Source organism: Diorhabda sublineata, chromosome X (assembly GCF_026230105.1).
Source record: "Diorhabda sublineata isolate icDioSubl1.1 chromosome X, icDioSubl1.1, whole genome shotgun sequence".
Taxonomy (NCBI): domain Eukaryota; kingdom Metazoa; phylum Arthropoda; class Insecta; order Coleoptera; family Chrysomelidae; genus Diorhabda; species Diorhabda sublineata.
The window spans coordinates 5,022,119-5,047,386 of record NC_079485.1 but is presented as its reverse complement, the minus strand read 5'-3'; the positions used below and the strand labels follow the sequence as shown (position 1 = coordinate 5,047,386).

General features: G+C 29.8%; 3 protein-coding genes and 2 long non-coding RNA genes across 5 annotated transcripts; 4 read left to right on the top strand and 1 right to left on the bottom strand.

Moving 5' to 3' along the window:
- Window positions 1-1,341: 1,341 nt before the first annotated feature.
- Window positions 1,342-7,427, bottom strand: LOC130451004 (uncharacterized). The gene is made up of 2 exons (XR_008910661.1): window positions 7,233-7,427; window positions 1,342-3,109 (listed from the first exon to the last, which is right to left on the bottom strand). It is a non-coding gene; the product is annotated as an uncharacterized LOC130451004 (long non-coding RNA).
- On the top strand, window positions 3,956-5,061 carry LOC130451003 (uncharacterized). Its single transcript, XM_056789786.1, has 3 exons — window positions 3,956-4,031; window positions 4,284-4,633; window positions 4,830-5,061. Exons 2-3 carry the CDS (start codon window positions 4,285-4,287, stop codon window positions 4,913-4,915), a joined length of 435 nt encoding a protein of 144 aa, XP_056645764.1. The 5' UTR covers window positions 3,956-4,031; window position 4,284; the 3' UTR covers window positions 4,916-5,061.
- A 399-nt stretch (window positions 7,428-7,826) lies between the features above and the next one.
- Window positions 7,827-12,943, top strand: LOC130450921 (uncharacterized). The gene is made up of 7 exons (XR_008910646.1): window positions 7,827-7,943; window positions 8,825-8,910; window positions 8,970-9,041; window positions 9,115-9,438; window positions 9,778-9,966; window positions 11,512-11,662; window positions 12,692-12,943. It is a non-coding gene; the product is annotated as an uncharacterized LOC130450921 (long non-coding RNA).
- Window positions 12,944-17,657: 4,714 nt separating this feature from the next.
- LOC130451815 (uncharacterized) lies at window positions 17,658-21,679 on the top strand. The gene is made up of 4 exons (XM_056791089.1): window positions 17,658-19,217; window positions 19,272-19,454; window positions 19,677-21,221; window positions 21,371-21,679. The coding sequence occupies exons 1-4, from the start codon at window positions 17,658-17,660 to the stop codon at window positions 21,677-21,679; spliced, it is 3,597 nt and encodes a 1,198-aa protein (XP_056647067.1).
- A 1,605-nt stretch (window positions 21,680-23,284) lies between these two features.
- On the top strand, window positions 23,285-24,128 carry LOC130451197 (zinc finger protein neuro-d4-like). Its single transcript, XM_056790047.1, has 3 exons — window positions 23,285-23,388; window positions 23,593-23,725; window positions 24,019-24,128. The coding sequence occupies exons 1-3, from the start codon at window positions 23,308-23,310 to the stop codon at window positions 24,048-24,050; spliced, it is 246 nt and encodes an 81-aa protein (XP_056646025.1). The 5' UTR covers window positions 23,285-23,307; the 3' UTR covers window positions 24,051-24,128.
- The last annotated feature ends 1,140 nt before the right edge of the window (window positions 24,129-25,268 follow it).

Sequence of the window (25,268 nt, the reverse complement as noted above, 5' to 3'; positions counted from 1 at the left end):
CGAAGTGAAAAAACTTTCTATTCGACGTCGTTCTATATCCAAATCCTCGAAAAGAAAGTTCACGTACAGAATTTCTCGATCTGCTTAATCACATTCGTAGGAAGTTGAAGTGCGGAGTGTGGAATATACAATATAACTCACATACTGAAAAGTTTATAGAACTCTTACGAACCCCGAAAGTATTGGGTGACTGATTCGCCCCCTTATTCCCATTTTGTTGCTTTTCGTTGGGGTGGCTTTAATAGCAGACTCAATGCTACTCTTGAGTTTTCCCCTTTTACGGAACGCACACACATACACACAGGTCGAGGAAATAAGACTTTTTAGCACTTTCCATATGCATAAGTTCTTCTACATCATGGCTGTGTCCCAAAGTTCAATACAAGTATTTTAATATAATCATTTTTTCAGCATTAAGTGACCTCTAGGTTATTCATTTATCTTTCTAGTAGTTTTTTCAGGAGTAAAAGCTCTTATTGCTTGATGGAAATAATGATCCAAGTGAAAATCATAAGCTTTAGTTCAAAGAATCAGTTTGGATATACTATTTGGGATTCTTAACTTTTTACTAAGTATTACAATTAACAAATAAAGCAGTTGATTCATTTCCTTTATAAAATAACTTCAAACTTAACTGAAAAAGAGAACCACTTTCCTGGCTATATATCGCTATTTCCTAATTTCACTCAAAGAAAATGGTAGTGATCAATTTAATTACTTATTATTATTATTTGTACAACAATGGCCATAAAAATGATTAGGTACAATCAAAATGACAACGATGACTTCATATCTCTGAACGTGAAAGCACTATACACAATAATATATGGAGATAAAATCGTACACTAATGGACCCATCAGTTTATGGAATAAAATGTGATAGATTTACGAAGCACGTCCAACTTTTATATATAGAAGACATCTCAATTTTAATAATTTAGAAACAAAATCTGGCGTTCTGCGAAAGAAAAACCGTTTTTCGGAGATATAATCTAATACTCGTCGCTGTATATAGTCACAACAATAGTCGTTTTCTCCCTTGAGGAATTATTAGTCCTTATTTAGGAAAGAAACCAAAAATAAAAATATATTAGACGTATCTCGTATTTCAATGAAATTTCATTTCATATTATCTATGGTTATACTTATGGTGTACAATTAAATGTGAGAATGGCACCATTGGACCTCCTTTACCACTAATTAAATTTGAAACCTTATTATATGAAGGGCACAGGGTAAAAACGGCGACAGTCCATCCGGACGAATTTGGAGAATATCGAAAATATGGGTTTGTTAACTCGTTAGAAGGTAAAATGTAAGGAAAAAAAGTCGCAAAAAATATGTTTGGTAAATAATGTGTTTATTATTACAAAAAAATGGAAAAAAATAAACATTAGTTCAAAACTAGTGACGTAACAGAAAAGAAAAAAAGTTGGTGGACTCATGCCACTTTTCCCCAGCATCAAACTAATCTGTTGGTGGGTCATCCACAAATTCGTCATCGATCTGTTCTTGAGGTTGTTCAGCAAATAGTAATTGTTGATAAAACAACCTGCCTTCTGCTCTCTCAAGGAATGATGTCAAATGTTGCAAATCCTTCCATTTGGGCATTTTAACAGGGATGGGACCCTGATAAAGTTTTCTCAGCGTTTTCTCTCCCGTTTCCTGGTTTCCTTCTTGTTTCTTTCTTAGGCTCTTCTTAAGCGGTTTCTGGTCGAACTTAGAACTACTATATGAGCCCGTATAAGCGCATTTGTGGAAAACTAAGCGGGAATTCTCATGAGAAACCTCAGCATCCTGATAGACCGAGTCTGGAAGGGGCACTTTGTTGGATAAAGCGGCGAAAAAAATGTACTCCCATTTTGATAATCAAAATTTTTGCCACGATCCATGACCTCAAATGGTGTAGGTTTCACACGGCAATTTCTTAATTCTTCTCTGCAGTCATCCGGTACCTCATTGTAAGCTTTTTGGTTTACAAGACTCATGTCTCGATCGCACTCAAGATATGAATACCCTCTGATCGGAAATATTACTTTCACAGTATCAAAACGGTTTTTTGGTAACCATGTAATACAGGAATCGAATAACCGTAAAGTTTTTATTTTTTCCTGAGCACGAATTACAAAAAATTGCTAGTTCTTTTACTTCCATGGACAGGATCTTATAAAAGAAGTGATACAGCATGGAACAGACTTCGTTAGCTCCTTTCTTAGCAACAGATTCATCGTAGGTGTAAAATACAGATCTTGAATTTGACAAAATGTGAATACTGAAACTAATGAAATTTAGTTGACGTTTATAGTAAACATCATTGGTAGTGATGTTTGGGCATGGCAAATTTTTTTGGAAATCCATGGTGATACTTTCCATAGTCAGAGACTTTGCGGCACGTTTGCGGTAATTTCGCTTCAGATTATAAAGTTGATGACTTTTTCTTAGATGAAGCTCCTTTTCACGATTTTTTTTTTTTCGCCAAATCATTGCTTGCAGTCTTCTTCGTTTTATCATCCGGGATGGAATTCAATTTTAGAGTAAGTGAAGATATGTCGGCTTTCAAGGTATCACACGTACTGCACGTGTCTTTGCGTGGATAGCCAAACGATATATTAAAGTTGCTTTCAAAAATTCCTCGAAAAGTTTAGTAGAAAACTTTATCATCAGTGTTGCGATCGGAATACATTTTGTGTAATTTGACTATATTTAGATCTTCGGGCACGTAAATTTTTTTGGAGTCTGCCAAGGAATAATGAGATTTTCACCCTTTAAGACTCCTAATGAACTCAATCACATTCTGTTTTGTGTCCTCTGAAAGTCTGTGAGGTCATGTGTTTTGTTTTCCACGCATATCGACAGGTGCTTTCCCAGTTAAAAGCAACGACTCCCTTACGTATCTAGCTCGACGCCCTCTGATTCCGTGTAAAGATAAAAAAACCCTTAATACATACTGGAACATCACGAGTTATTCCATCTTCAATCAGTCGCACACGATAACTAAATGAGACATTATTAAGCCTTGATTCAGCTTCATTTTCCCGAGGACGCCTACGCATAACAGGAAGAACAGTGATGAGACCACCAAGGTAAGAGTTTTGTTTGTCAGAGTTACCTAGAACAAAAAAAAATAACTGATTAGATCAGTAAGGTAAGTTGTTTGTTATTGTTCATGGGTAGTGACACGCAAAATTTTCATTGCATCTCGCCCTCAACCTGTTTTTTGCGTTTCTTCGTTTTTCTGTTTAATGGACCGGCTTCATTTTCATTTGACACTGAATAGTCACTATCCATTGTGTACAAAACTGTAAATACTATACCATATAAACTGGCCTAGCTAATAATAATGCCAAAATGTACGCATTTGATGCGTAACCGTAGACGTAAACGTAGACATGGACTGATGCCGTTTTTCAATACACGCGCCGACTCAAGCGGTTTTTACCATTTAACGATTTCATTATCTGATAGTAACCACAAAATGGCATAAAATAATACTGTGTGTGGAGTTTTGTATAAAAATTGACTACTGCTGTTTTTCCCCTGGACCCTTCATTTACAAACATACATGAAAATTATTCTTATTTTTGAACGTACTATCAGCTTATAAAATGATACTCATAATAAGGTTTTTCTTTAATATAATAAAATCCAGTATTAATGTACCACTATACTACATAATATATTTGTCTATATTGGAAGCCTTGAAAACAAAATAGGTTGTTACAGTAGCGTATCTGATTATAGTAAATATATTTTTATGTAAAAGATGATTAAACATAAAAAATTACACAGTTACACAATACAAGTACTTTGGTTAGTTATAAAGATTTTTATATTCATTTGTATCTCGCGTTGACATGAAAAAAAAAATCGTAAGGGAGTGACTTGAACCCTGTTACTCCTCCTAGATCCGCTACTGCAATAGTAAATAAAATTGTTTAATTACAAATTGTCAAGTGTCACATTAGTTTGATATCTCAAAATTTCCCGTATATTTAACAATCTCGCTTTGAATTTATAAAATTTACTACCAGGTAAGTACTTTCTGTCGTTTTATTACTGCAATAAATAATTCTAATTATGTTTCCCCTGACATATAGGATTTATTTTAATGGCCACAAGTTTTAGATATAACCCTATTTTATTTTAAAATTTGATCAATTCAATCATCATTAAGTGTGTTTTTTTTATACTTTGTGTGAAATTACAAGTCAATAAATGATTTTTGTGCAGAATAGAATAAAAATTTAGGGATAGTGAAACCACATTAGTATTTATTCTTTTAGTATGAAACAACCCACTAGCAAGCAAACCAGTCAGAAAACAAGTACAAAAATCAGTGTCGTCGATAGAGATTTGCAAAGGAAACGTGTCATTGAAGCTACGATTCAAAAGCATAAAGTATTTTTGATGAAATATGTTGCTCCATCAAACAGACATGTGTTCGAAGTTATTTTTGATGACTGGATTAAAATACCACCATGGATAGGACCAACTGTACAAGAAAAAAACTTAGCTAAACAGAAAAAAGCTAAAAAAGCTTCCAACAAAAAGAAAACACGAAGTATAGGTACTGGCATTACAGTAATTCATAAAGCTATAGGTACAAAGGATTTTGAAACAGAAAATGTAAAAGGTGAGTAGGTTCAATATAATCTTGTCATTTTTTCATATATCTATAATTTTAACTCTTAAGTTGCTAATAAAATATTTTTTCATAATTTTATATTTAAATATGTATAAAATATAGTTCCAAATTGTTCGAGACCTCCAAGTATTTGTGTCAGGAGGAAATAAGTGAATTTTATATATTTTTTGCTTTTATTTTTTAGGGTCCAACAATAACCAGAACATCCCCTCAAGCAACAAAAATGTGCCACATTCATCTATAATGTATAAGCAAAAATATCCACAATGACAGTCCAATAATTATACAATCAATTGAGCTTTTTGGGATTGTTTGCCATCACCAGAACTTATCTGGATATTATATTTACTTTATGTATTATATTTATATTATATATACAATATTTATTTTGAATAATAAAACCAAACATTTCTAAATGTTATATTTTATTCTGTTTTCTCAACATAGACAATAAGGGATTATTAATTTTATTTAGAAACTTTAACAGAAGATATATTTTTTAACAAAATTACATGAAAAATTGAATTCATATGGAACATTTTAACAGATCATCAAACTTAACATTTTGAAATTAGTTTAATTTTACTTCTAATGTAAAAAACATCTAATTTCTCTATACTATCATGGATTTCCATTGTCACTAGCAGCAGTAGATTTTATGTTTTACAGGGCAAAAATTATAACTAACTGTAATATGTTTACTTCTTTGTATAATTATAAAGCTATACAAATACAATAATCAGTTAGAGCTGAAACTTTTAAGAACTACTATTTTTGTTATCTGAATTAAAATGTATTGTAGGGTGTGTTGAAATATGGAGTTTTACTATCATTCCTAAAAGATATACCTTTGTTTTATATTTTATAGAATATAAATTAGTGTAAATATGAATGAATGAAAAATGGCATGAAAATGCTTGGTTGAGTAAGTTTATTATAAATATTTTTCCTCTATGAAAAACTAGATTCAAACTTTGAACGATAAATGTTGTTTTGAAAGATATAACGTTATAATTCTACAATATATCCATATCACATATAATAAAACCAAGTACTTAAATATGTAGAAATATATTATCAGTAAATAAGCAATAAAACAGTAGCAGAAAATGGTGAGACCAGCTTAAAATCAGTTACTAGATAGTTCAAATTCCTGTTTATTTAATACAACAGTGCCCTCATACACCATTATCTATTCATTCGGTATGAGTTTGATCATAAGTTTCCTATAAAATGTATTGGAAGGTGTAGACTAATGATGAGCAAGTATGATTGCTAATTAATTTGAAAAACTACATGGTACAATCTAGAGAATAAGGAAATCGAACACATTATTTCTTCCATTTCAATCACATGTAAAAAAATCAAAGTACAATAAATAAAATAATGATACTATAGAACCATGACACAAAACTATGAAGAGTGGTATCTTGCAAGTTATTGACAAATCATATTTCATTTTATCCCCTATCAACGGTACTATTCAATCCAGCTTTGGAAGGCATAATAAAAAGAACCAGTGTCAAAAGAAAGGGTATGATATTTAATAAAAGTCATCAATGCTTAGCTTATGCTGATGATGTGATGTTGATAGCAAGAAACAGAAGAAAGCTTGAAGAAACCACAAAACAACTAATAACACCAGCAGAGATAGGCCTACACTTCAATAATGACAATACGAAGTTTATGGACATGAAGAATAAATGTGGAAGCAAGACAAAAAACAATTTCAAAGTACATAAACATGATGGGACGTTAACCGAATTAGAATAAATAGAAAATTTCATGTATTTGGTTGTACTACTAGATAATAAATGCCGAGAAGAGAAAATCGAACTAAGTATTGCCAAAAGTAACAGCTGTACAGGCTAGGTACCTATCTTTGAACGAATGGACAAAGACGAACTCTTGAAACGAGTTGTATAGAAGATACCAGAGGGTAATAGGAAAAGAGGCAGACCAAAAAAAACAAAAAATATCCAGAGCTGGAGGGAAAAAGCAAGGGACCGAAAGAAGTGGAGATAGCTGAGGGAAAGCAGATGCAATTATTTCTTGGATTAAGTGAAATTATATTAAATATAAAAAAGCTATGGGATATACCTTAATTTTTTAGCTGAGATGAAGTAGATGATTTGATTAGTCATACTTTGCAAGAAGTAAACTACTTTTAAAATGAGATAGATATTGAAAGATTTCCTAACAGTGGACTGTGAAAAATAACTGATTAAGCAGGTATCTGAAATATAAGAAAAAATTGATAAGCTGCTTGAAAATACTGTGGATGCTCCAATTATTAATTTGGATAAAATTAACACAAAAAAGGTATCGGAATCATTCTTCTGTTATTTTGTGTTTTTTCTTTTGCTTACTACTTTGAGAGGCACAAAATTAATGGATTACATTATAAATATATGAGTGTGTGTAAAGTATCCTTTTCAGCTTTAATGTTGTCATATTTTCTGCCGAAAATTGCCTTAAAACAATTATATAAAGATTTTATCCATTTTTTAGCAAGTATACTTATTATTATTATAAATTAAATGAGAAGGAAATCTCTAAATCATTCTGAACAGTTAACTTTGTTTACCTTTGTAGTTATGAGAGGATCCTAAATTGACTTGATCTTCTGAAGTTATTTTTACACTATGATACCTTTGAAATATTTGATAGTCATTTCATTCATGATAATTCCAGTTAGTTTCTCATTATTTTTCGGATAAAAACCAAAAAATTACAAAAGCAACAAACTATGAGTGCAATCTATGCGAACACTAAAAGAAGTAGCAGGCAAAACTTAACTTAGTATGATTTTGGGTTGCATAACCATTAAGAAAAATAATTCTTTGATCAATATTATAAAGGTTTAAATGCAACACTGCAATGATTTTAACTATTTGTTACTGTATTAGAAAGAAGATAATTAATACATTTTTAGCGGAAAACTTCAAAGAAGTATTTTTTCAGTTTCAAGTAATGAAACTTTTGCAATAATTTTAATCGCACCTCATTTATTATAGCATATATTCGTATTGCATAAATAAACAAACTTAAAATTCAGAGAAAAAACAAAATTTTAATAATAAATGTTGTAATCAATATATATATTATTTAAAAAAAAAAAAGTTTTCTGTAACACTTCAGGGAAAGTAGTACCTTAAACTATGCTAGATGGCAATAGTAATAAAATCTTTATCATGCGCATAGGAGAAATAATTCCATAATTTGTTCTTTATTCAACCATAGATAGAACTTATAATCAATGGGATTGTGTTGATATAATTATTGCCAACACAAATTAGTAAGTATTTTCAGTAAGCATAACTTATATTAATACACTGAAGAAAACTATCCATAATTATTAAGAAAATATTTTCACTGTGCACTTTTGTAGTCTGTAATCGTTACACAAAATAGTACAGCTTTGTTATTAAAAACTATCAAGTACATTAAGTATTTTAAAGGCTGAATGCTTTGATCTAGTAGGGAGCAGATGTTCATGTTCACTTCAAATGAAGATCAACTACATAATGTCTACAAAGCTAGTTTTTCAAGATTAAAAGTAGTCTGGGAACTTATTGGCTTTAATACCCTTAAAGGCGACTAATAAACATGTTCTTTTAAAGAATAGATTACAGAAATGAATAAATAATAATTTGAATAAACATTTCATAAACACGTATGAACTGCTTTCTTACTCTTAGAGAATTCGAGGGACCTCCTAGCTTTACCATTACTGCATGAATGTGTTGTTCCTAATAAATGAGTTTAATAATATTTTATAGTTTCATAGTTCCTCGGTGTTCAGACTTTGTTTTTATTTATTTGTGTTTAGTAGTATGCTAAGGATAATCCATAATGTTTTGTAGCGATAAATAGTTAAACAAGCTTATTAATCATTTCATTGAATTTGTTAACATGTTACATTATTCCATCTACCACACATAAGTTTGTCGATGTGTACTCTTACTCGGTTTGTTCTCTCTTCATGTTCTATTTGTTTAGTGAATTCAAATACTTTCCTATCATAAATGCTATTGGTTTGTCTGTTTCTGCTTTAATCTTTAATTATAGTGTTCTATTTATATTCAATTATGTTATTCAATAAATATATATTGTCTCCCTAAATGAGTCTACATTACATTTGTTTGTTGACCCTTTATAAAATTGAAATTTTTTCAGGGCCATCATAAGAACAGTACATACATTCTTCTAGTACAACATGAAAAGTATATCTAGAAAATGGTAACAATTGAACAGCCTTCAAAGTAAGCATAATTGCCATGTTATAACAACATATTCTTTCAAGATGTTATTGTTTTCACAGCTGTACTATCAAGAAGATTCCACAATACCACCACTTAGGAAAAGAATTTCAGCAGCTCCATTAAGTTGAACTGTGAGTATCATTGAACAAATTGAAACATACTTTATTTTATTCATATTATATGGGAAAAATTTTTATTCAACAGCTTTCTTCCACAAATTTGCTCTATTTATCACCATAGTATCAGATAATATTTTTTATTTACTGTGAACACCATTGGAGAGGCTTACAACTGTGACACTATGAATACTACAATTGGTATAGAGGCATTTGAAACAAGTCTAAGGTGTCTGGAAAAGAAAACTACTTGTGAAATGGAAATGAATCTTCAGGAGAAAATACGTACAAACACCGGTATTAGAGATAAAAATCTTGTGGTGATTAAAGAAAAAACTATGATATACAAGAGATAGTCCCAAGTTCAGGAACAGAAGAAAACGATTTTTAAAAAATGCTGTACAGAAAAAAGGTAAAGTATATTATTCATTAGAGTTATTGATTATTTGTAGGAAAAAACAACTCTACATGAATTCAACTCTGTAATGAATAGAATTTTCCAACAGTAAATAAACTGTTATAAGGCACTTGACAGTTTAGAACAATCTCATAACGAGATAAAGTCTTTGTCAACTCAATAAAAGCAGAATTTTATCAATGCTTTGAGGATACAGACCAAAAATATAGAATCATATATAAGAGCTTGCTTTTGAATTTTATATTTGGCAAAACAATACCAACAATAGTAACATTTTTATTTTATTTATTGAAAAATTTGGACTTCACTGATTCAAATATCTAATTTTTTCAGAGAAGAGTCAAAGACAATTCAATATCAGAAAGGTATCCAAGTCAGATTCAAGAATTTAAAAAAAACAAGATATAATCAGCAAATTGAACATAGGACACAGGGATACAGAAATTCATATGCAATTTATGAAAGGAAATATTATTCCACCTTTAGATGATGAGTTCTGGTAAAATGAATCCCAATCACAATGTAAGTTTAGATCTCTTTGCTTGTTATTACATACATACATGTTTCAACTATCAATCATTGCCTTCCAAATTTGCTGTTTTGAATGTACTGTTTACTACCACTACATTTATTTATTTATTTAGCAGAGTAACAGTACATTACATTACAAAGTAATACAAATCACAAAGTAATCCAACAGAGGAAAACGAGTTTGTCAGTCAAGACTCTCTTAACCATGCTTGTCCACATTTATATATTTTTTTTGTGGAAAATTCTTTTTACTTATTATTTTTAGTATTTTGTTTTGGAGATTTTGTAGTAATTGTAAAATGCTTTTATATGCACCTCCCCATGCAATATTGCCATAATTTATTTTACTATAAAAAATCTAGAATTTTCAATATTTTTATTTTCGTTATTGATTTTAGACTCTTTCATTATTCCATTCAATAAATCAACTCTCACAGTTACACCATCTTACATGCATTTGATTGACCAAATTGTCTTTTTTTGTAGTAATATTTTTTATTTAAATAAATTAGATACTTATTTCTTTATAATTTCCTATATGCAATGAAGTAATTATATTTTGCTTACTGATTAAAATGAAGCCTTCCTCTGCTGGTAATTAGTAAAGTATACCGTTACAGACTATATTGAATGTCGGAGAGTGATGTGTCATAAAATTTTCTGTTGGGTTTTTCAAAATTTTCTCATTTTTAGGAACTGTACTTCCTGAAGAAAATGAAATATGTTTTTAATGAGAAATGTCATTCCTCCTCCTCCTCGGCCAGAACATAAGGAAATTTAGAAGGCAAGAATTAATTTCTTTAACATTGTTTATATACTTATAATTACTAAATTTCAGTTGAGTGTTTTTGAAATTGGTGCTTGTGCTAATTGCCATGGAATTGCAATGTATAAACTTTTATTTAGTAATTTAAAATCAAAATATAGCTCTATTATTTTATTGATGTGTAAACCATTTTTTCTCCTGGGAATAACTTTATTTTGAAATTGAAATTGCTTCATACTCCAATATATAGGATATTCAGATAATTGTTGAACATACGTAAATAGGGTTATCTCCTGCCTATTTTTTTATTTCTTCCCTATAATTTTTCCATTTTTATAACCAGCAAGTTTTTTCCTTAGAATTTTAAGGAATGGTAGGTCCTAAAGAAGTTGATATTTCTTGCAGGTTCTTACTAGAAAGTTAAGGTGGTCGACAGCTGGAGATTTTCATATTGTAGGCTTCCTAACAGTATTTAATTTGTTATATCTTTTTCGTAACTGGAGTTACAGTTGCACTGACTGATCCTCTGAATCTTTTATAGTTCGCTAATTCAGTTGGGAACCAGACAGTTTAGTTTAGCAAACAGTGTGTTCGATCTAATCCGATCAGTGAGCTTGAGTTCTTTTTATCTTAACGAATTATTAGAGCTCTAAAAAGAACACTTGGCCCAGATGTCCTGTTTTATGAAAATAGTGTCTTATACATAAAATCTGTTGGTCGAAACTACTAATTGATTATTAATGAAGTTACTAAAAATGTTTTTGTTTTAGGTACTGCTATGGAATTGTTTTCAAAGCAATAACAAGTACAAAGTCAACTTATTGTATCAGCCAAAGAAACAGAAATCATCATATCCTCCAGTTATTCGCAAAATGAAGTGAATATTGGGCAACTATTCAACAGACTTAGTCTATACAAAGTGTAAGTAAAAATATGATTGGTTTATTACTTCAATATTCAGATATTATTACTCTGTGTTTTAATCAAGTCTAACAAATTAAACATTTTACTGCTTTTTTGATTCAATCAATTTAGTTATCTTGTTCCTAATTATGTTTATTATATAAGCTGCTTTCCATGTACATTCAAACTGAGACATTCAGTTATGTGAGTATCTTACTCAGATAATGACGTCACTGCTCAGTGAGTAAAAGAAACACGTAATGTGAATTAATATTCTCAATAACCACATAAAATCCACCATTACCATTGGTGATCCAACCTTCAGTTACTCACAGTAAAAGAAACGACATAACTAAAATAATATTATTATTTACATCAATGACTGCTTGCAATCATTTAGTATTGTGTACTTTTTTGCTTATTTTGATGACAAGATCTGACAACGTGATGTCATCTCCTCACTTTCAATCTGAGTCCATAAAAATTACTAAAGCACACGGTCTCAAGCTTATGCAGATTGCTGGTAAAAACTCAGTTATGTCTCACTTGTGCTACACGTCATAAGTGACAATAATCTGAGTTTTGATGTAAATGAAAAGGAGCAATAGTAATATATTCTGTCAGATTTACTTTTATTATTGTCTCATTTCTAACTCAGCTTCTTTTGTATTTTTCCCAGAATTCTCATTTCTATGCGATAAATTCTGAAGATAATATTATTCTTCGATTTATGTGTGTAAGATATGATTCCTAGAGTCCCTCTTTAATAATTATCTCAATTTATTTATGGTACTTCAAAGTTTTTTGGCGTTTTTCTGTCTCTCCTTTTCATAAGTTTGGATGAAAATATTATTGAGAATTATCAATTAAAATTGATATAATAATTTTTTAATAAATTTTGACTCTAATTCTACTGTATTCAAAGATGGTTGCTTTTTTTAAAGTAGTTAAATAAGTAGGCTCAAATATGGAATTATTCACTGTTTTTTATTTTATTACCAATGTTACTACATGTAACTGAATAATTTACTTATGTACTTGTTTCAGGCAACCGTTTCATTGATGATTCCAAAGAGATTGCTAAATGTGAAGAAATACCTCTGAAAAATTCCGCTTAACCTTTTACTACAGAACTATAAGTTAATTCATCCCCACCAAGTGATTAATTCATGCATTTAGAGTTTTTTTGGACGATTTGACTGTTAATTTTTCAAAATATGTAAACAAATTTCTCTTGTTAATTGGAATAGTTATTTATGAAAAAATTCAGTGGAGTGAAAATAAATTTGAATATTTTGATTTTTGTACTTTTACTTCAATCCATCAAGCTAGTAACTGGTTTAATACCATTACAGGCTGGTTTGTACCATTCTGTAAGTCAAAGCTTTACTATAGAATGTCTTTCTATCAAAGTATCAAATTGTTTAAATAAAACAAAATGATCTGAACCTACTCTATTTTGCAATTCTTGAATATATATAAGGTTGTACGTTCTATTTAGAATTGTAGCCGCTTAAATTGAGCTGTATTGTCCTTGTATTTGTGGAAGGTCAGCCCACATTTCATTACTATTTATTTACAGTTTGTTGTATATTTTTTTACAGTGTCAATTATTATTCACTTTTTTTCTGTCCTGGATCTGTTCTTCCAGTCACATACTATTAGGCTTTGCATATCTTGTACAATCTGATTTTTCCATCTATTTTTTGGTCTCCTTGGTAGCCTTTTCTCATTCAGTTTCCATTATCTTCAGTTTCCTTATCCCCTGTCCTTTTTCAATTCTTATAATGTGTCTGTACATTGTTCCCATGTTAAATCTGTTACCTAGTGAGTTACTAGCTATCCATATTTTTTATATATATTATGATAACAGTCATTCGAAAGATCTATTTAAATCACCAAAAAATTAGATCCGGCTGGATTTTTTATCCATCCTATAAAATGTTTAGAAAATTCTCAAAGTCGTGTACATTAAAAATATTAAAAATTTTGAAATCCCTATCTTCAAACAAAGTATAAAAAATTACTTATTTTAACTTTTTTTTATTATTAGCATACAGAAAACTGCAGTGAGACTGATTGATGCCGTGGTACTCCGGCAGGCCATGTCAACCTCTGTTCAAGAAATATGGAATTCTTCCACTGTATATGTACTCTGGAGACTTGTTGCCATGAAAAAATCTGAAAAGCTTTGTAACCAAATGAGACACATTTTGGTTTGTGAGAGCCTTTACCAAAACGACTACATAATTATTGTACTGAACATACTGTTCAATACTATTATACGATGACCACATTTACACTGAGACATATGTGTTTTGGTGAATAAGTCTCTAAAGACGTTGGTTTCTGAAACGTAGGTCAGAAAATGGTATTGTGTGTTGGCATAGTGATAGTAAATACTGTGATTGTGTTATAGTAGTGATAGTGAACAGCGAGATTGTGTAAGTATAGTAATAGTAAGCAGTAAGCAGTGTTGATATATCACCAACGGTTCCAAAAAAAAACAGTACATCAGTATCAACAATTCATGCAAAACAGTACATCAGTATCAACAAATCATGAGTTAACTATTTCGAATACTGTGATTTGGAAAAAATTAGTATTCATTTGGTCAAAAGCTGAATAATTTGGTGAGTCTCAAGACATTTTTCCATGTTACTAAGAATAGACTTATTCAAACTAACATGCTAAATAAAATGGAACATTAAAAGTGTTAAAATTAATAAAATGTAATGAAATTCCTGATGATTGTTGATTTGCTTCATGATCCACAATTGGCTATTATCAAATCTCAAGAAGAAAGAGAATATTTCTTCACAGGTGATACATACAAAATAGTCCAAAAACAAGGATGCTTCATTATGTACAGTTTATTGTAAGACTGAATAATAAGGGAAACAAAACCCTTTAAAATAGTGAAGTTTATTTTTTAAAAGTTTGCCAAACTGTTTTCATAACAGAGTTCTATCTTAGAAGTGTTTATAAGAAATTATTATTATTAACTGACACCACAGGCCCTATCCCCTATGAATACAGGGTAATATTGTAGAGTAAAGGTCTGTTATGCCAAATTTTCCATTTCAGAAGTTGAAATTCATCAAACACAGGCGTATTTGTGAAATTATTATGAGAAAACTGTTTTTAAATAAACTCACTTTCCTATAATCTAATAAACACTACCAAATTATCAACTCCGTAAACAAAATCGTTTGCCAGATAATTGAAAAAAGGTACATAATCCCTTATAAACTCCTCATAATTCAGTGTTAGTAAATAACTACCAAATGTGGAAACTACATAATGCATGTAAATGTAATAAAGAAAATATTGGGAGAACAATTTATTTTATATAGTTCAAATGATACATCGACTAATCCCTATTAAGTATTTAACAAAATTCTGTAAATAATGGAAGGGTGACAAATAAAAATAGGGTTGGAACTCTCTCTATACAATTTGGGTGCCACTTCAATGTAGTTAGTGGCTCAGTACGTAGGCAAATCGGACCTTGACTAGGCTCCTTTAAAGCAACACTTCTAAACTTTACCATGTTTTAATAATTAATTCGAATACTTTTTCACTCAAAATAGTACATCTCAAGTTAAATAACTCATGTATTTGGTAATTTAAGCCTCTTTTAAGTGCAATTATGAGGCTGTTGTAACTTTCAGGCCCCGTCCATACTACGCCACTGGTCACTATTGAAAGAAATTATATAGCAAATAATTGAAAAATGGAAAAACGCATGTATTACATCAGGTGTACAACAAGAGACAACATAATATGATACACTTTAGAATCCATTCCTATTCTAAAAAGAACTATTATAAATTTTTTAGGATAAATAGACATTATATAAATAAAGCTTTGAGGATGTTATTTTTATAGATTAATAAATTCAAAGTAATGACACTTTTAATGTTACACAATGATAATAGAAAAGTTAGTAAAAAGTAAGAGACTTGTTGGATAAATATGAATCTGCAAAAAAATACAACATTTTGTGAATTTTACTTTAAAAATAATAAGTTTCTCCCCACTTCTTGTTCTATTGATTGATTTATCGATTAGACGCTTGAAGCGGCTTCTTCTTACTTCTTACGTGAAGCATCGTTGCCAACTTCTCTTTAATGCAATGTGTCATCATCATCGTTCCAAATGTTTTTTCAACGCCCTATTCTTATTCTAACGGCTGTTAACTTATAATTGGCAATTTTTATGATACTTTACCTTAATTCTTTATCTTATTCATGGATTGATTCAATTCATGTTTTCTAATTGTAGTCTTTCATCATGTCGACTTTGACTTGGCAACATTGTTACAACGGCTACTTCATTTTCATGCATTTTGTTTATTAGCTTTCTTATTAACTAAAATATAGTTATCCTGATGTAGTGACATTGACAGTGAAAAGTTTCATATTTCAATAAGTGTTTTTGTGTATAGCAGCTTGAATTACTTCAACAAAAGGTAAGATCCTAATTTTTTTAAGTAGTGTTTGTATATTTCCCTTTACTGGCGCCCATTGCTTCCATGATTTCATGGAATTAATTATATACAACTTGGATTCGAGAGCAATTTTTGTTGACCCAGCCCTTGTTATATATTATTTTCTTACTTACTTTAACATTTATCTTGAAATGGAATGATTTGTACACCTCTTCATTAACCAATTGAGGGCAGCTACTAATTTTCGAAATAATAGATTCTCTATGCACGTTATATGCATCTATTTGGTGGAGATCAAAAAGTGTTTCTGTTTGTTTATTAATACATATTATAACGAACTGATTTTGTGGTGTCACTACAAAGAACTCAATTCTAGTGTTTCAGATAATACCATTTGGCATTGAAATCATTTTTTTCTTTCCCTATTTGAATCTGCCAATTTTTTATTTATTCAACTATTATGTCCTGTGTTACGTTTAATTTCAAATAGACATGGTGTTAAGATGGGTCTTTCTTATAACAAAATTTCCTTAGTCCACCCCTTTCCGAGATATCTCCCTTAAAAGTTGGTGACTAAAATTGAGTTTTTATTTTTTCTGTAGAGCTAGAAACTTGAAATTCTGTATTTTTCGTGCACTCACAAAGGACTAATCACGAATATTTTTCCAATATTCCTGTCACATTATACGGGGGTGAAATTAGCAACTCTTTCTTTATTTCATATCAAAACTTTTTTTCAAGATGAATTTTCATGAAATAAAATCATAACTTAAAATTCTTGTTTTATTTAAAATTGATTTATTCTTAAATTTTTTCCCAAAAACCAATGGCTGCAGATAATAAAGTAAACCCCTTATTTATGATTTTTTTAATAAATTGAGTGGAAAACAGTAAAGATGTAAAATGTAATATGATTCATAATAAATGCTGGAAATAATCACCTCTACCCAAAATACATGAATGTAGCCTACGTATCATGGATTGCCGTACTCGTCCAAAGGTTGGAGGTGTATTTCCAACATTTATTAAAAATTGTATTACATTTTACATCTTTACTGTTTTCCACTCAATTTATTAAAAAAAAAAACAATAAATTATGGTGTTTATTTTTAAATAAAACAATGATTTCAAGTTATAATTTTAATAATAAAACTTCATCCTGAAAAAAAAGTTTTGATATGATATAAAATAAGGGTTGCTAATTTCCTTATGTAAGAGGAATATTGAAAAAATACCCGTAGTTAGTCCTTTGCGAGTGCACGAAAATTACAAAATTTCAATTTTCTAACATAACTCAAATTTTAGAAAAAAATAAAAACTCAATTTTAGTCACCACCTTTTAAGGGTGATATCTTGGAAAAAGGTGGGCTGAGGAAATTTGGTTATGAGAAAGACCCATCTTAATTTCATACGAGCAATCACCTCCTGAATTTTATCGCATGAATTTAGAAACATGAAGTAACTACAAAAGAAGAAACTGTTTACAGAGACATTATTTCTGTTTTAGGTGTATAATCATTCATATTTTTTTATTGTTGTTTGAAGCAATTTGCAATCACAATGTCGTCAGATGATAGAAGACTGAGAATAGTAGAAGCAATTAAACACTTGCGGGAACAACATAAACGTCCAGATGTAAAAAAAATTTCGGATTACTTATGGCACAAGTTCTCTATCAATAATGAAGAGGCAGCTTGTGATATAGAATGGTGTGTGGCAAATAATTATATACTTCAAATTGACTACAAAGGAGTGATAAGTTATCATAATCCGAAAAAAAATAAGCGACATCATACCGATATTGTATTGGAAAACGAAAACCCTAATTCATTTCATAACACCAATGAAACAAATCTTCCAACCCGTGACTTTCTAGCAAATGTTATTCAAGAATTAACATTGGAAAATTCTGAATACCTGAGATTCGGTGTACCAGGTATTGAAATAGTAAATAGGTTAATTGCCAAGGATTGTATAGGGTACTTTAAAAAGTGTATTGATATTTTATTAGAAACAGAATGTGACGATGGAAGAATAACTAAAACAGAAAATGGTAATTATCTTAATGGGCCCTCCCTTAAAGAGGAAAGGGAGAAAAAAATATCTTGCGAAGAAAATATTGTAAATTTTATAGAGGAGGAAAACAATACAGGAAAAATAGAAGAAGATATTTTGGATTTTATTGAGAAGGAACAAAATACAGGAGAAATACTAAATAAGAGTTATCTTTTTGAGCCACATAATAAAGGAGAAACTTTAAGTAACAAAGAGAAAATTTCTGAACAGGATATTGTAAATTTGATAGAGGAGAAAAACAATACTGAAGAAAAACAAAATAAGAGTTATACTTTTGGGCCATCTAATTTGAAAGAAACTATAAAAGAAGACAAATCATGTGAAGAAGTTATTGTGAACATGACAGAAGAAAGAAATAATATAGAAGAAAACTTAGATGAGAATTATCTTCGTGTGCCATCCGATCAAGAAACTTTAACGAATGAAAAGAAATTTTGTGAAGAGAATATTGTTATTGTCATGGATGATGATTACATTACAGAAGAAAAGGTTCCTAAGAACTATATATCTTCGCCAACCAATGAGGAAGAAACTGTAATAAATACAGAGAAATCCCGTAATTTAGCAATTGTGAGAAAAAATGAGAAATCGTGTGAAGATGATATTCTAAATGTGATAGAAAATAAAAATAATACAAAAGAAATAGTGAATGAGAACAATTTCTTTGAGCCATCAGATGCAGAAGAAACTGTAATAAACAGAGATGAATCTTGCGAATTTGACATTGTGGATGTATTACACAAAAAAAACAATACAGAAGAAGTAGTAAATACAAACCTTGTCTTTGGGCCATCTAATGTAGAAACTGCAAGAGATAATGAGAAATCGTTTGAAGATGGTGTTGTGAAATTTGCAGGAAAGGAAAAAAATATAGAAAAATTAGTGAATGAGAACTATTTCTTTGCTCAACCTAATGCAGAAGGAGCTGAAATAGCCAGAGAGGAATCTTGTGAATTGGATATTGTGGATTTCATAAAAGATAAAACCAATACAGAGCAAGTAGTAAATGAAAAGTCTCACATTGGGCCACACAATGTAGAAACTGTAAGATTTGATGAGAAATTTTGTGAAAAGGATATTGTAAATATTATAGAAAAGAAAAAAACTATAGAAGAATTAGTGAATGAGAACTATTTCTTTACTCAATCTAATGCAGAAGGAACTGAAATAAACAAAGATGAATCTTGTGAACCGGATATTGTGGATTTCATACAAGAAAAAACCAATACAGAGGAAGTAGTAAATGAAAAGTCTCACATTGGGCCACACAATGTAGAAATTGTAAGATTTGATGAGAAATTTTGTGAAAAGGATATTGTAAATAATATAGAAAAGAAAAAAAATATAGAAGAATTAGTGAATGAGAACTACTTCTTTGTTCAATCTAATGCAGAAGAAACAGTAATAAACAGAGATGAATCTTGTGAAGAGAATATTTTAATTTTCATAGATGATGCTTCTATTGCAGATCAAATTTTATATAAGAACTATATCTTTGCGCAGTCCAATGAAACTCAAATAAACAAAGAGACATATTTTCAAGAGGATGTAGTGAATGTTATAGCAGAGAAAAAGGATAAAGAAGAAATAGTGTATAAGAATGATCTTATTGAGCCATCAATTGTAATTGTCAATGAAACATCTTGTGAAAAGGATATTGTAAATTTCATAAAGGGGGATAACAATATAGGAAAAACACCAGAAGATTCTTGTGAAAAAATAGTAAATGAAAATTATTTCTTAGCGCCATCCAGTATAACAACTGAAGAAAAATCTTGTGAGGAGAAGATTGAAAATATTATAGAAGAAGAAAGCGTAAATGAGAACTCTCTAGTTGGTTCATCCAATGAAGAAACTGTTAGAGGCCAAGAAAAAACCTGTGAAGGTGATATTGGAAATGTTATAGAGGAGGAACACAGTATAAAAGAATTAGTAAATGAAAACTTTTCCTTTGGGCCATCCAATGCAGAAGAAACTGTAATAGACAGAGATGAATCTTGTGAACAAGATATTGTAAACGTTGAAGAGGAGAAAAAAAATACAGAAGAAATAGTGAACAAGAACTATCTCTCTGCGTTATCGAATGAAGAAAAAACTGTGAGAGACAGAGAAAAATCTGGCGAACTGGATATTGTAGATGTTATGAAGAAGGCAAAAAATCCAGAAGAAATGGTGAATGAGAGCTATCTGTCAGCCTCATTCGATGAAGAAGAAACTGTAAAAGACAAAAGGAAATCTTGTGAAGAAGATATTGTAAATGCTATTGTGGAGGGCAACAATATAAGAGAAATATTAAATGAGAACCATAAAGAAACTGTTAAAGAGGTTGTTGTGAATGTTAAGGACAAGGAAAAAATGAAGAAAGAAGAAATAGTATATAAGAACTCTCTCTGCGCGCCATCAAATGAAGAAGAAACTGTGAGGAACAAAGAGGAATCGTGTGAAGAGGATATTGAGAATTTCATAAATGAGGAATACAATGAAGAAGAAATAGTATATGAGAATTTTCTATTTGGGCCATCCAACGAAAGAAATTTTTCTTTCTTTGATTTTATAATAAATGTATTTAAAGAATTAACTTTAGAATTACCCGAATATATGGAAGTCGGAGTACCAGAAAGTGAAATAATAAAAAGACTACTTGCAACGGATGGTATAGGGTATTCTGAAAAATACCTTGGTATTTTATTGGAAAAAGAAGTCCATAATGGTAAAGTGATCAAAACAGAACATGGCAATTATCTTATTAATCCATCCCTGAGGGAAACTTTGAGAGATGAAGAAAATACTTATCAAGGGGATATTTTAAATATTATGGAAGAGGAAAACAATAAAGAAAAAAGAGTAAATGAGAAATATGTGTACGGGCGATTGAATAGAGAAGAAATGGTAAAAGAAAAAGAGAAATTTCGTAAACGAGATGTGGTAATTGTTCTAGAGAAGTCAAAGGATATAGAAGCAAGAGTGATGAAACAATACAGAAATGGAAACGATCTGAGATCTGCAAGAGATCAAAATGTTAATACTAGAACATCCCGCCGACAAAAGGTTAGTGTACTGACTTTGTATCATTTTACGCATTTTTTCACTCAATAAAAATTGTATCAAACAATGTTAAAGTATAAAGTTATTTTATATTATTTTATCGATTTATTCACTTTTTGACATACCTCCATTAATTTGCATTTGATTTATAGGTACCTAAAAAGATTTACGATCCATCAGATAATGAAATTCCTAAGAAGAAACGTGTTCTACACGTTGCAAGTAGTCCTACCAAAAGTCGAAATAAATCTATTGATGTTTCTAAGAAAAGAAAAGCTTCATCAAGTGCTTCATCAAGTAATGATTATCAAAAAAGACATATCTCCCTTGAAGGCAGTGTTACTAAAAAAAGCCGTACTGGTGACACCAGCCAACATGGTATTTGTTATATTTGTCATGAAAATAATAAAAGGCCCAATGATAAATTGATTCCATGTAGGGAATGCGGAAATAAAGGTTAATACTTTTGAATATTCTAATAATGTTGATCAAAATGCATACCAAGAATTATTTTTCTGTTATTTGTTTGCAGAACTATATAATTAATGAAGACTACACCATCAAAGATTTAGATATAGAAACATTTAGTAATTATCTGCAGAGTATAAGTTTTGTTTTGAACCTAGGATAAGTAATTTCATGTAACCATCTACCGCATTCCATAAGAAAACAAGATACATTATTTTTCTTGAATTTTCTATTATTCGAAGATATAATTTCAAAAAATGTTTTCTTTGAATTTTCTACGCAAAAATATACTATTGAAATAATTTGGTTTACGTCAACGTTATTGATATTGTTTTATCAATAGAAGAGAAGGATAATGCTTTGTTGTCAAAAAATTGTTAATAATTTGTAGACAAAAGTTTGTACAAGGCTAACGCACAAATAACTAAATAAATACACATATAAAATAAAATCTAAATATAAAGTATACACAGGAAAAATACAAAAATAACGATATTACTTTTCAAAATGTACTTTGTCAAAATTTCTATATCTAATATACATTACATTTACACATTGTCAAAACAAAACTTCAATGATGTGAATAAATCAGATAATAAAGTAAAATATACGTATATACATAAAATATATAATAATTTGTATTAAAAATCAATATTAATATGGAATCAGTGTGTAGAATGTTTAGAATTAAATATTAGTGTTAGAATAACACTAATATTATATAATAGAGTTATTTACAGCATAGAAGGCGCTTTCCACTAAATATACCTTTAAATCTATGCGGAGTGCGGGAAAAGATGATATAGATTCGATTTCAATTGACAAATGATTCTCCATTTTTCGCATTATATAGTATTAAGCCCTCAACTAATTCTGAACGTAATGTGGTCATGCTCTGTGTTCCTAAGTATATAGAACGGATTCAAATATGACTAAGGAAGGGAGAATCAGAATTTTTAATCTTTTAAAGAAGTACTTTCTAGTAGAAGTACTATTCTCTTTTGTACTTTGAGGATTCGCTCAAATCGAGTAGCACAACACGTACCGAAGAAGATGCAACTAAAAAAGAGCTTAATAAACTGTTATAGAGGTTGATGAGTTTAATTCCTTGGAAACTGATGTTGCCGCTACACAGGCAGAACGTATTTTTATATAACAACCTTTAGTTTTAGAAACGTTGACATACAAAAGATTAGAGTCGCACCACCACCAAGTGTGATTACTTCACTAGATATGCCGTGACATCAGGGTTGCTCCAATAGAAACTAGTATCGTCCACAAAGAAACATATTTTTCTGCTGATGTCTATATAAGCAATGTCGTTGATAAATATTCAACAGTTAATAATAAAAATTATTATAAAACTTGATAAAACTAATTTTTCACATCAAATTTACAAATTTCCTCCCTGATTTAAGTAAATAATCTACTGTTAGTTAATTACATTGTATTAATATGAGATGGGGTAGGTGGTAACGGGAATTTATTTATCTTAATTTGTACTTCCTTCATTATTTAGTGTTAAAAAATTCTCAACTATCTTGTATTTTTTCTCGTTATTCCTTTTTTCTTTAAATTTAAATTATTTTTAGTTCACATCAGTTGTTGCATCGATGATTTTATGGTGAGGACTTATCCAGATAAAACATGGCTTTGCCCTGACTGCAAAACATGTGAGATTTGTATTCAAACGTCAAAGGCAGTAAGCATTTAAATTTTTTTATTAATTATTTCGAAATTTATTTTTGGTAAATACATCTCTATGATTTCAGATAAGAAAATTTATTCTAAAAGTATATTTTAAATTTGAGTTTTAGTTTCAATAAATTCTTTAAGAAAAACATAACTATGAATGAAACTAGATTGAAGTGGCAGACTTACCTATTATAATTTGTTTCTAATCTAGGGCCAATTAATCATGTGCTCACGATGTGGTGATGCCTACCACCCTAACTGTTATGAATCAACGATTCCAGAGAAAAATGTACGCAATGAGAATTGGGAATGTTTCAACTGTCTGAAATCAGTTGAAGTTAAAGGTGAGCACATATAATACAATATCATCTAAATTTGTTTAATTTCTTATATCTTAGATCTTTTTATATGTTTTTGTTACTAAATTGTCTTGATTTTAGGTCTCCAGATGAAAAATTAGATTTTAAAACATGTAAAAAATTGACGTTTTGACCTGTTTCGGTCTTTATCAAAATATTTTTAATCGGAAGAAACCTGAAATCAAGTTTAGCAACAAAAAAAATTAAATATTCATCCTATTTACATTTTTCCTATAATTTTTATGATTCATGACCATATTGTCTTTCTTTAACAACAGGTCCACTTAATTCTGAGGCTTTACAATTCTAGATGTTATATCCTAAAACTGGAAATCAATGTGAAGAATAGTTTGTTGAATAATTAAAAAAAAATATGTTAGGAGACCAGGTAATATCACTATATTTATATTATATCAAACTAAATTAAACTATTGAATCTAATATTTGACAAAAAATATTAAGAAAAGCTAATTTTTGCCAATTGTAATTTGAGAAAGTATATTTCGAGCAAATTAACTAAAACAAGCCAATTTTTTACCAAAGTATTGTTAAAACCAAATTAAAACTCAAAAAATAAATTTTTGACAGAAGTATACTATGAAAAGCTCAGTTTTTACGGAACTTAGAAAAGTTGAATTTGACTAAATTAAACTAATATTAGACATGTTGACGGAAATAAATTAAGAAAAAAAATTTCCGTCAAATTTAAAATTCTGTTTGTACGTAGTTAAAATAAGAAAAGCAAATTTTTGATCCAAATTGAGTTAAAAAATTCTGTTTTGACCAAATGAAACTAAGAAAAACCAATTTTTCCTGACACTGAAATTATAAAAATTAGTTTTGACCAAATTAGACTTGAAGAATTAATTTTTTACTCATCTAATTAAAAAAAAACCTGATTTACATGAGAGAATCTAATTTTCCACCAAACTAAAATTTGTTTTGGCGATGTCAAAACTAAGAACAGACAATTTTTACCCAACTAATACTAATAAATCCAATTTTCTATCATACTAAATAATATAGAAATGTCCGTTTTGACCTAATTAATCTGAGAAAAGCCAAAAAAACCAAATATAACTTAGAAGTCCACGTTACGTCAAGTGAGAAATTTTTCACGATATTTTTTTGAACTAAATGGATTATTTGCGACAGATAATGTCTTTAAAAACTCGTAAAGTCTATGGTCTATGATGATTTGTGTTTGATTCATTTAATTCTAATTAGTTTTCTTTTCTAAGTTTTCTATTTAATGTTTTTTAGCACATCGATTGCAGCTCATGATTCGATGAAAAGAGGAGGTTTTTGTTTCTATTTTTAAGATTTTTGTTTGTTCGGAAAACGTTTTGTAAATTGAATGTTTTGTATTTATTTACATGTTTTTACAGAAAAACAGATTAATTCTATATCAAATTAACACGGGGTATAAACCTGACTCGCCCAGAATTTTACGAAATTTGATATGAAGATTGCCCTCATAGAGAATAAGAAAAATGCCAACTTTTTTTCTAAATGTCTCAAATGGTTT

Excerpts from the sequence above, each read along its gene's own strand:
- LOC130451003 (XM_056789786.1), top strand. The coding sequence starts at position 4,285 with ATGAAACAACCCACTAGCAAGCAAACCAGTCAGAAAACAAGTACAAAA. Across the intron at positions 4,634-4,829 it reads TGAAACAGAAAATGTAAAAG|GGTCCAACAATAACCAGAAC; the intron begins GTGAGTAGGTTC and ends TTTATTTTTTAG.
- LOC130451815 (XM_056791089.1), top strand. The coding sequence starts at position 17,658 with ATGTCGTCAGATGATAGAAGACTGAGAATAGTAGAAGCAATTAAACAC. Across the intron at positions 19,455-19,676 it reads GGCCACACAATGTAGAAATT|TCCAATGAAACTCAAATAAA; the intron begins GTAAGATTTGAT and ends ATCTTTGCGCAG. Across the intron at positions 21,222-21,370 it reads GAACATCCCGCCGACAAAAG|GTACCTAAAAAGATTTACGA; the intron begins GTTAGTGTACTG and ends TTTGATTTATAG.
- LOC130451197 (XM_056790047.1), top strand. The coding sequence starts at position 23,308 with ATGGTGAGGACTTATCCAGATAAAACATGGCTTTGCCCTGACTGCAAA. Across the intron at positions 23,389-23,592 it reads GTATTCAAACGTCAAAGGCA|GGCCAATTAATCATGTGCTC; the intron begins GTAAGCATTTAA and ends TTTCTAATCTAG. Across the intron at positions 23,726-24,018 it reads GAAATCAGTTGAAGTTAAAG|GTCCACTTAATTCTGAGGCT; the intron begins GTGAGCACATAT and ends CTTTAACAACAG.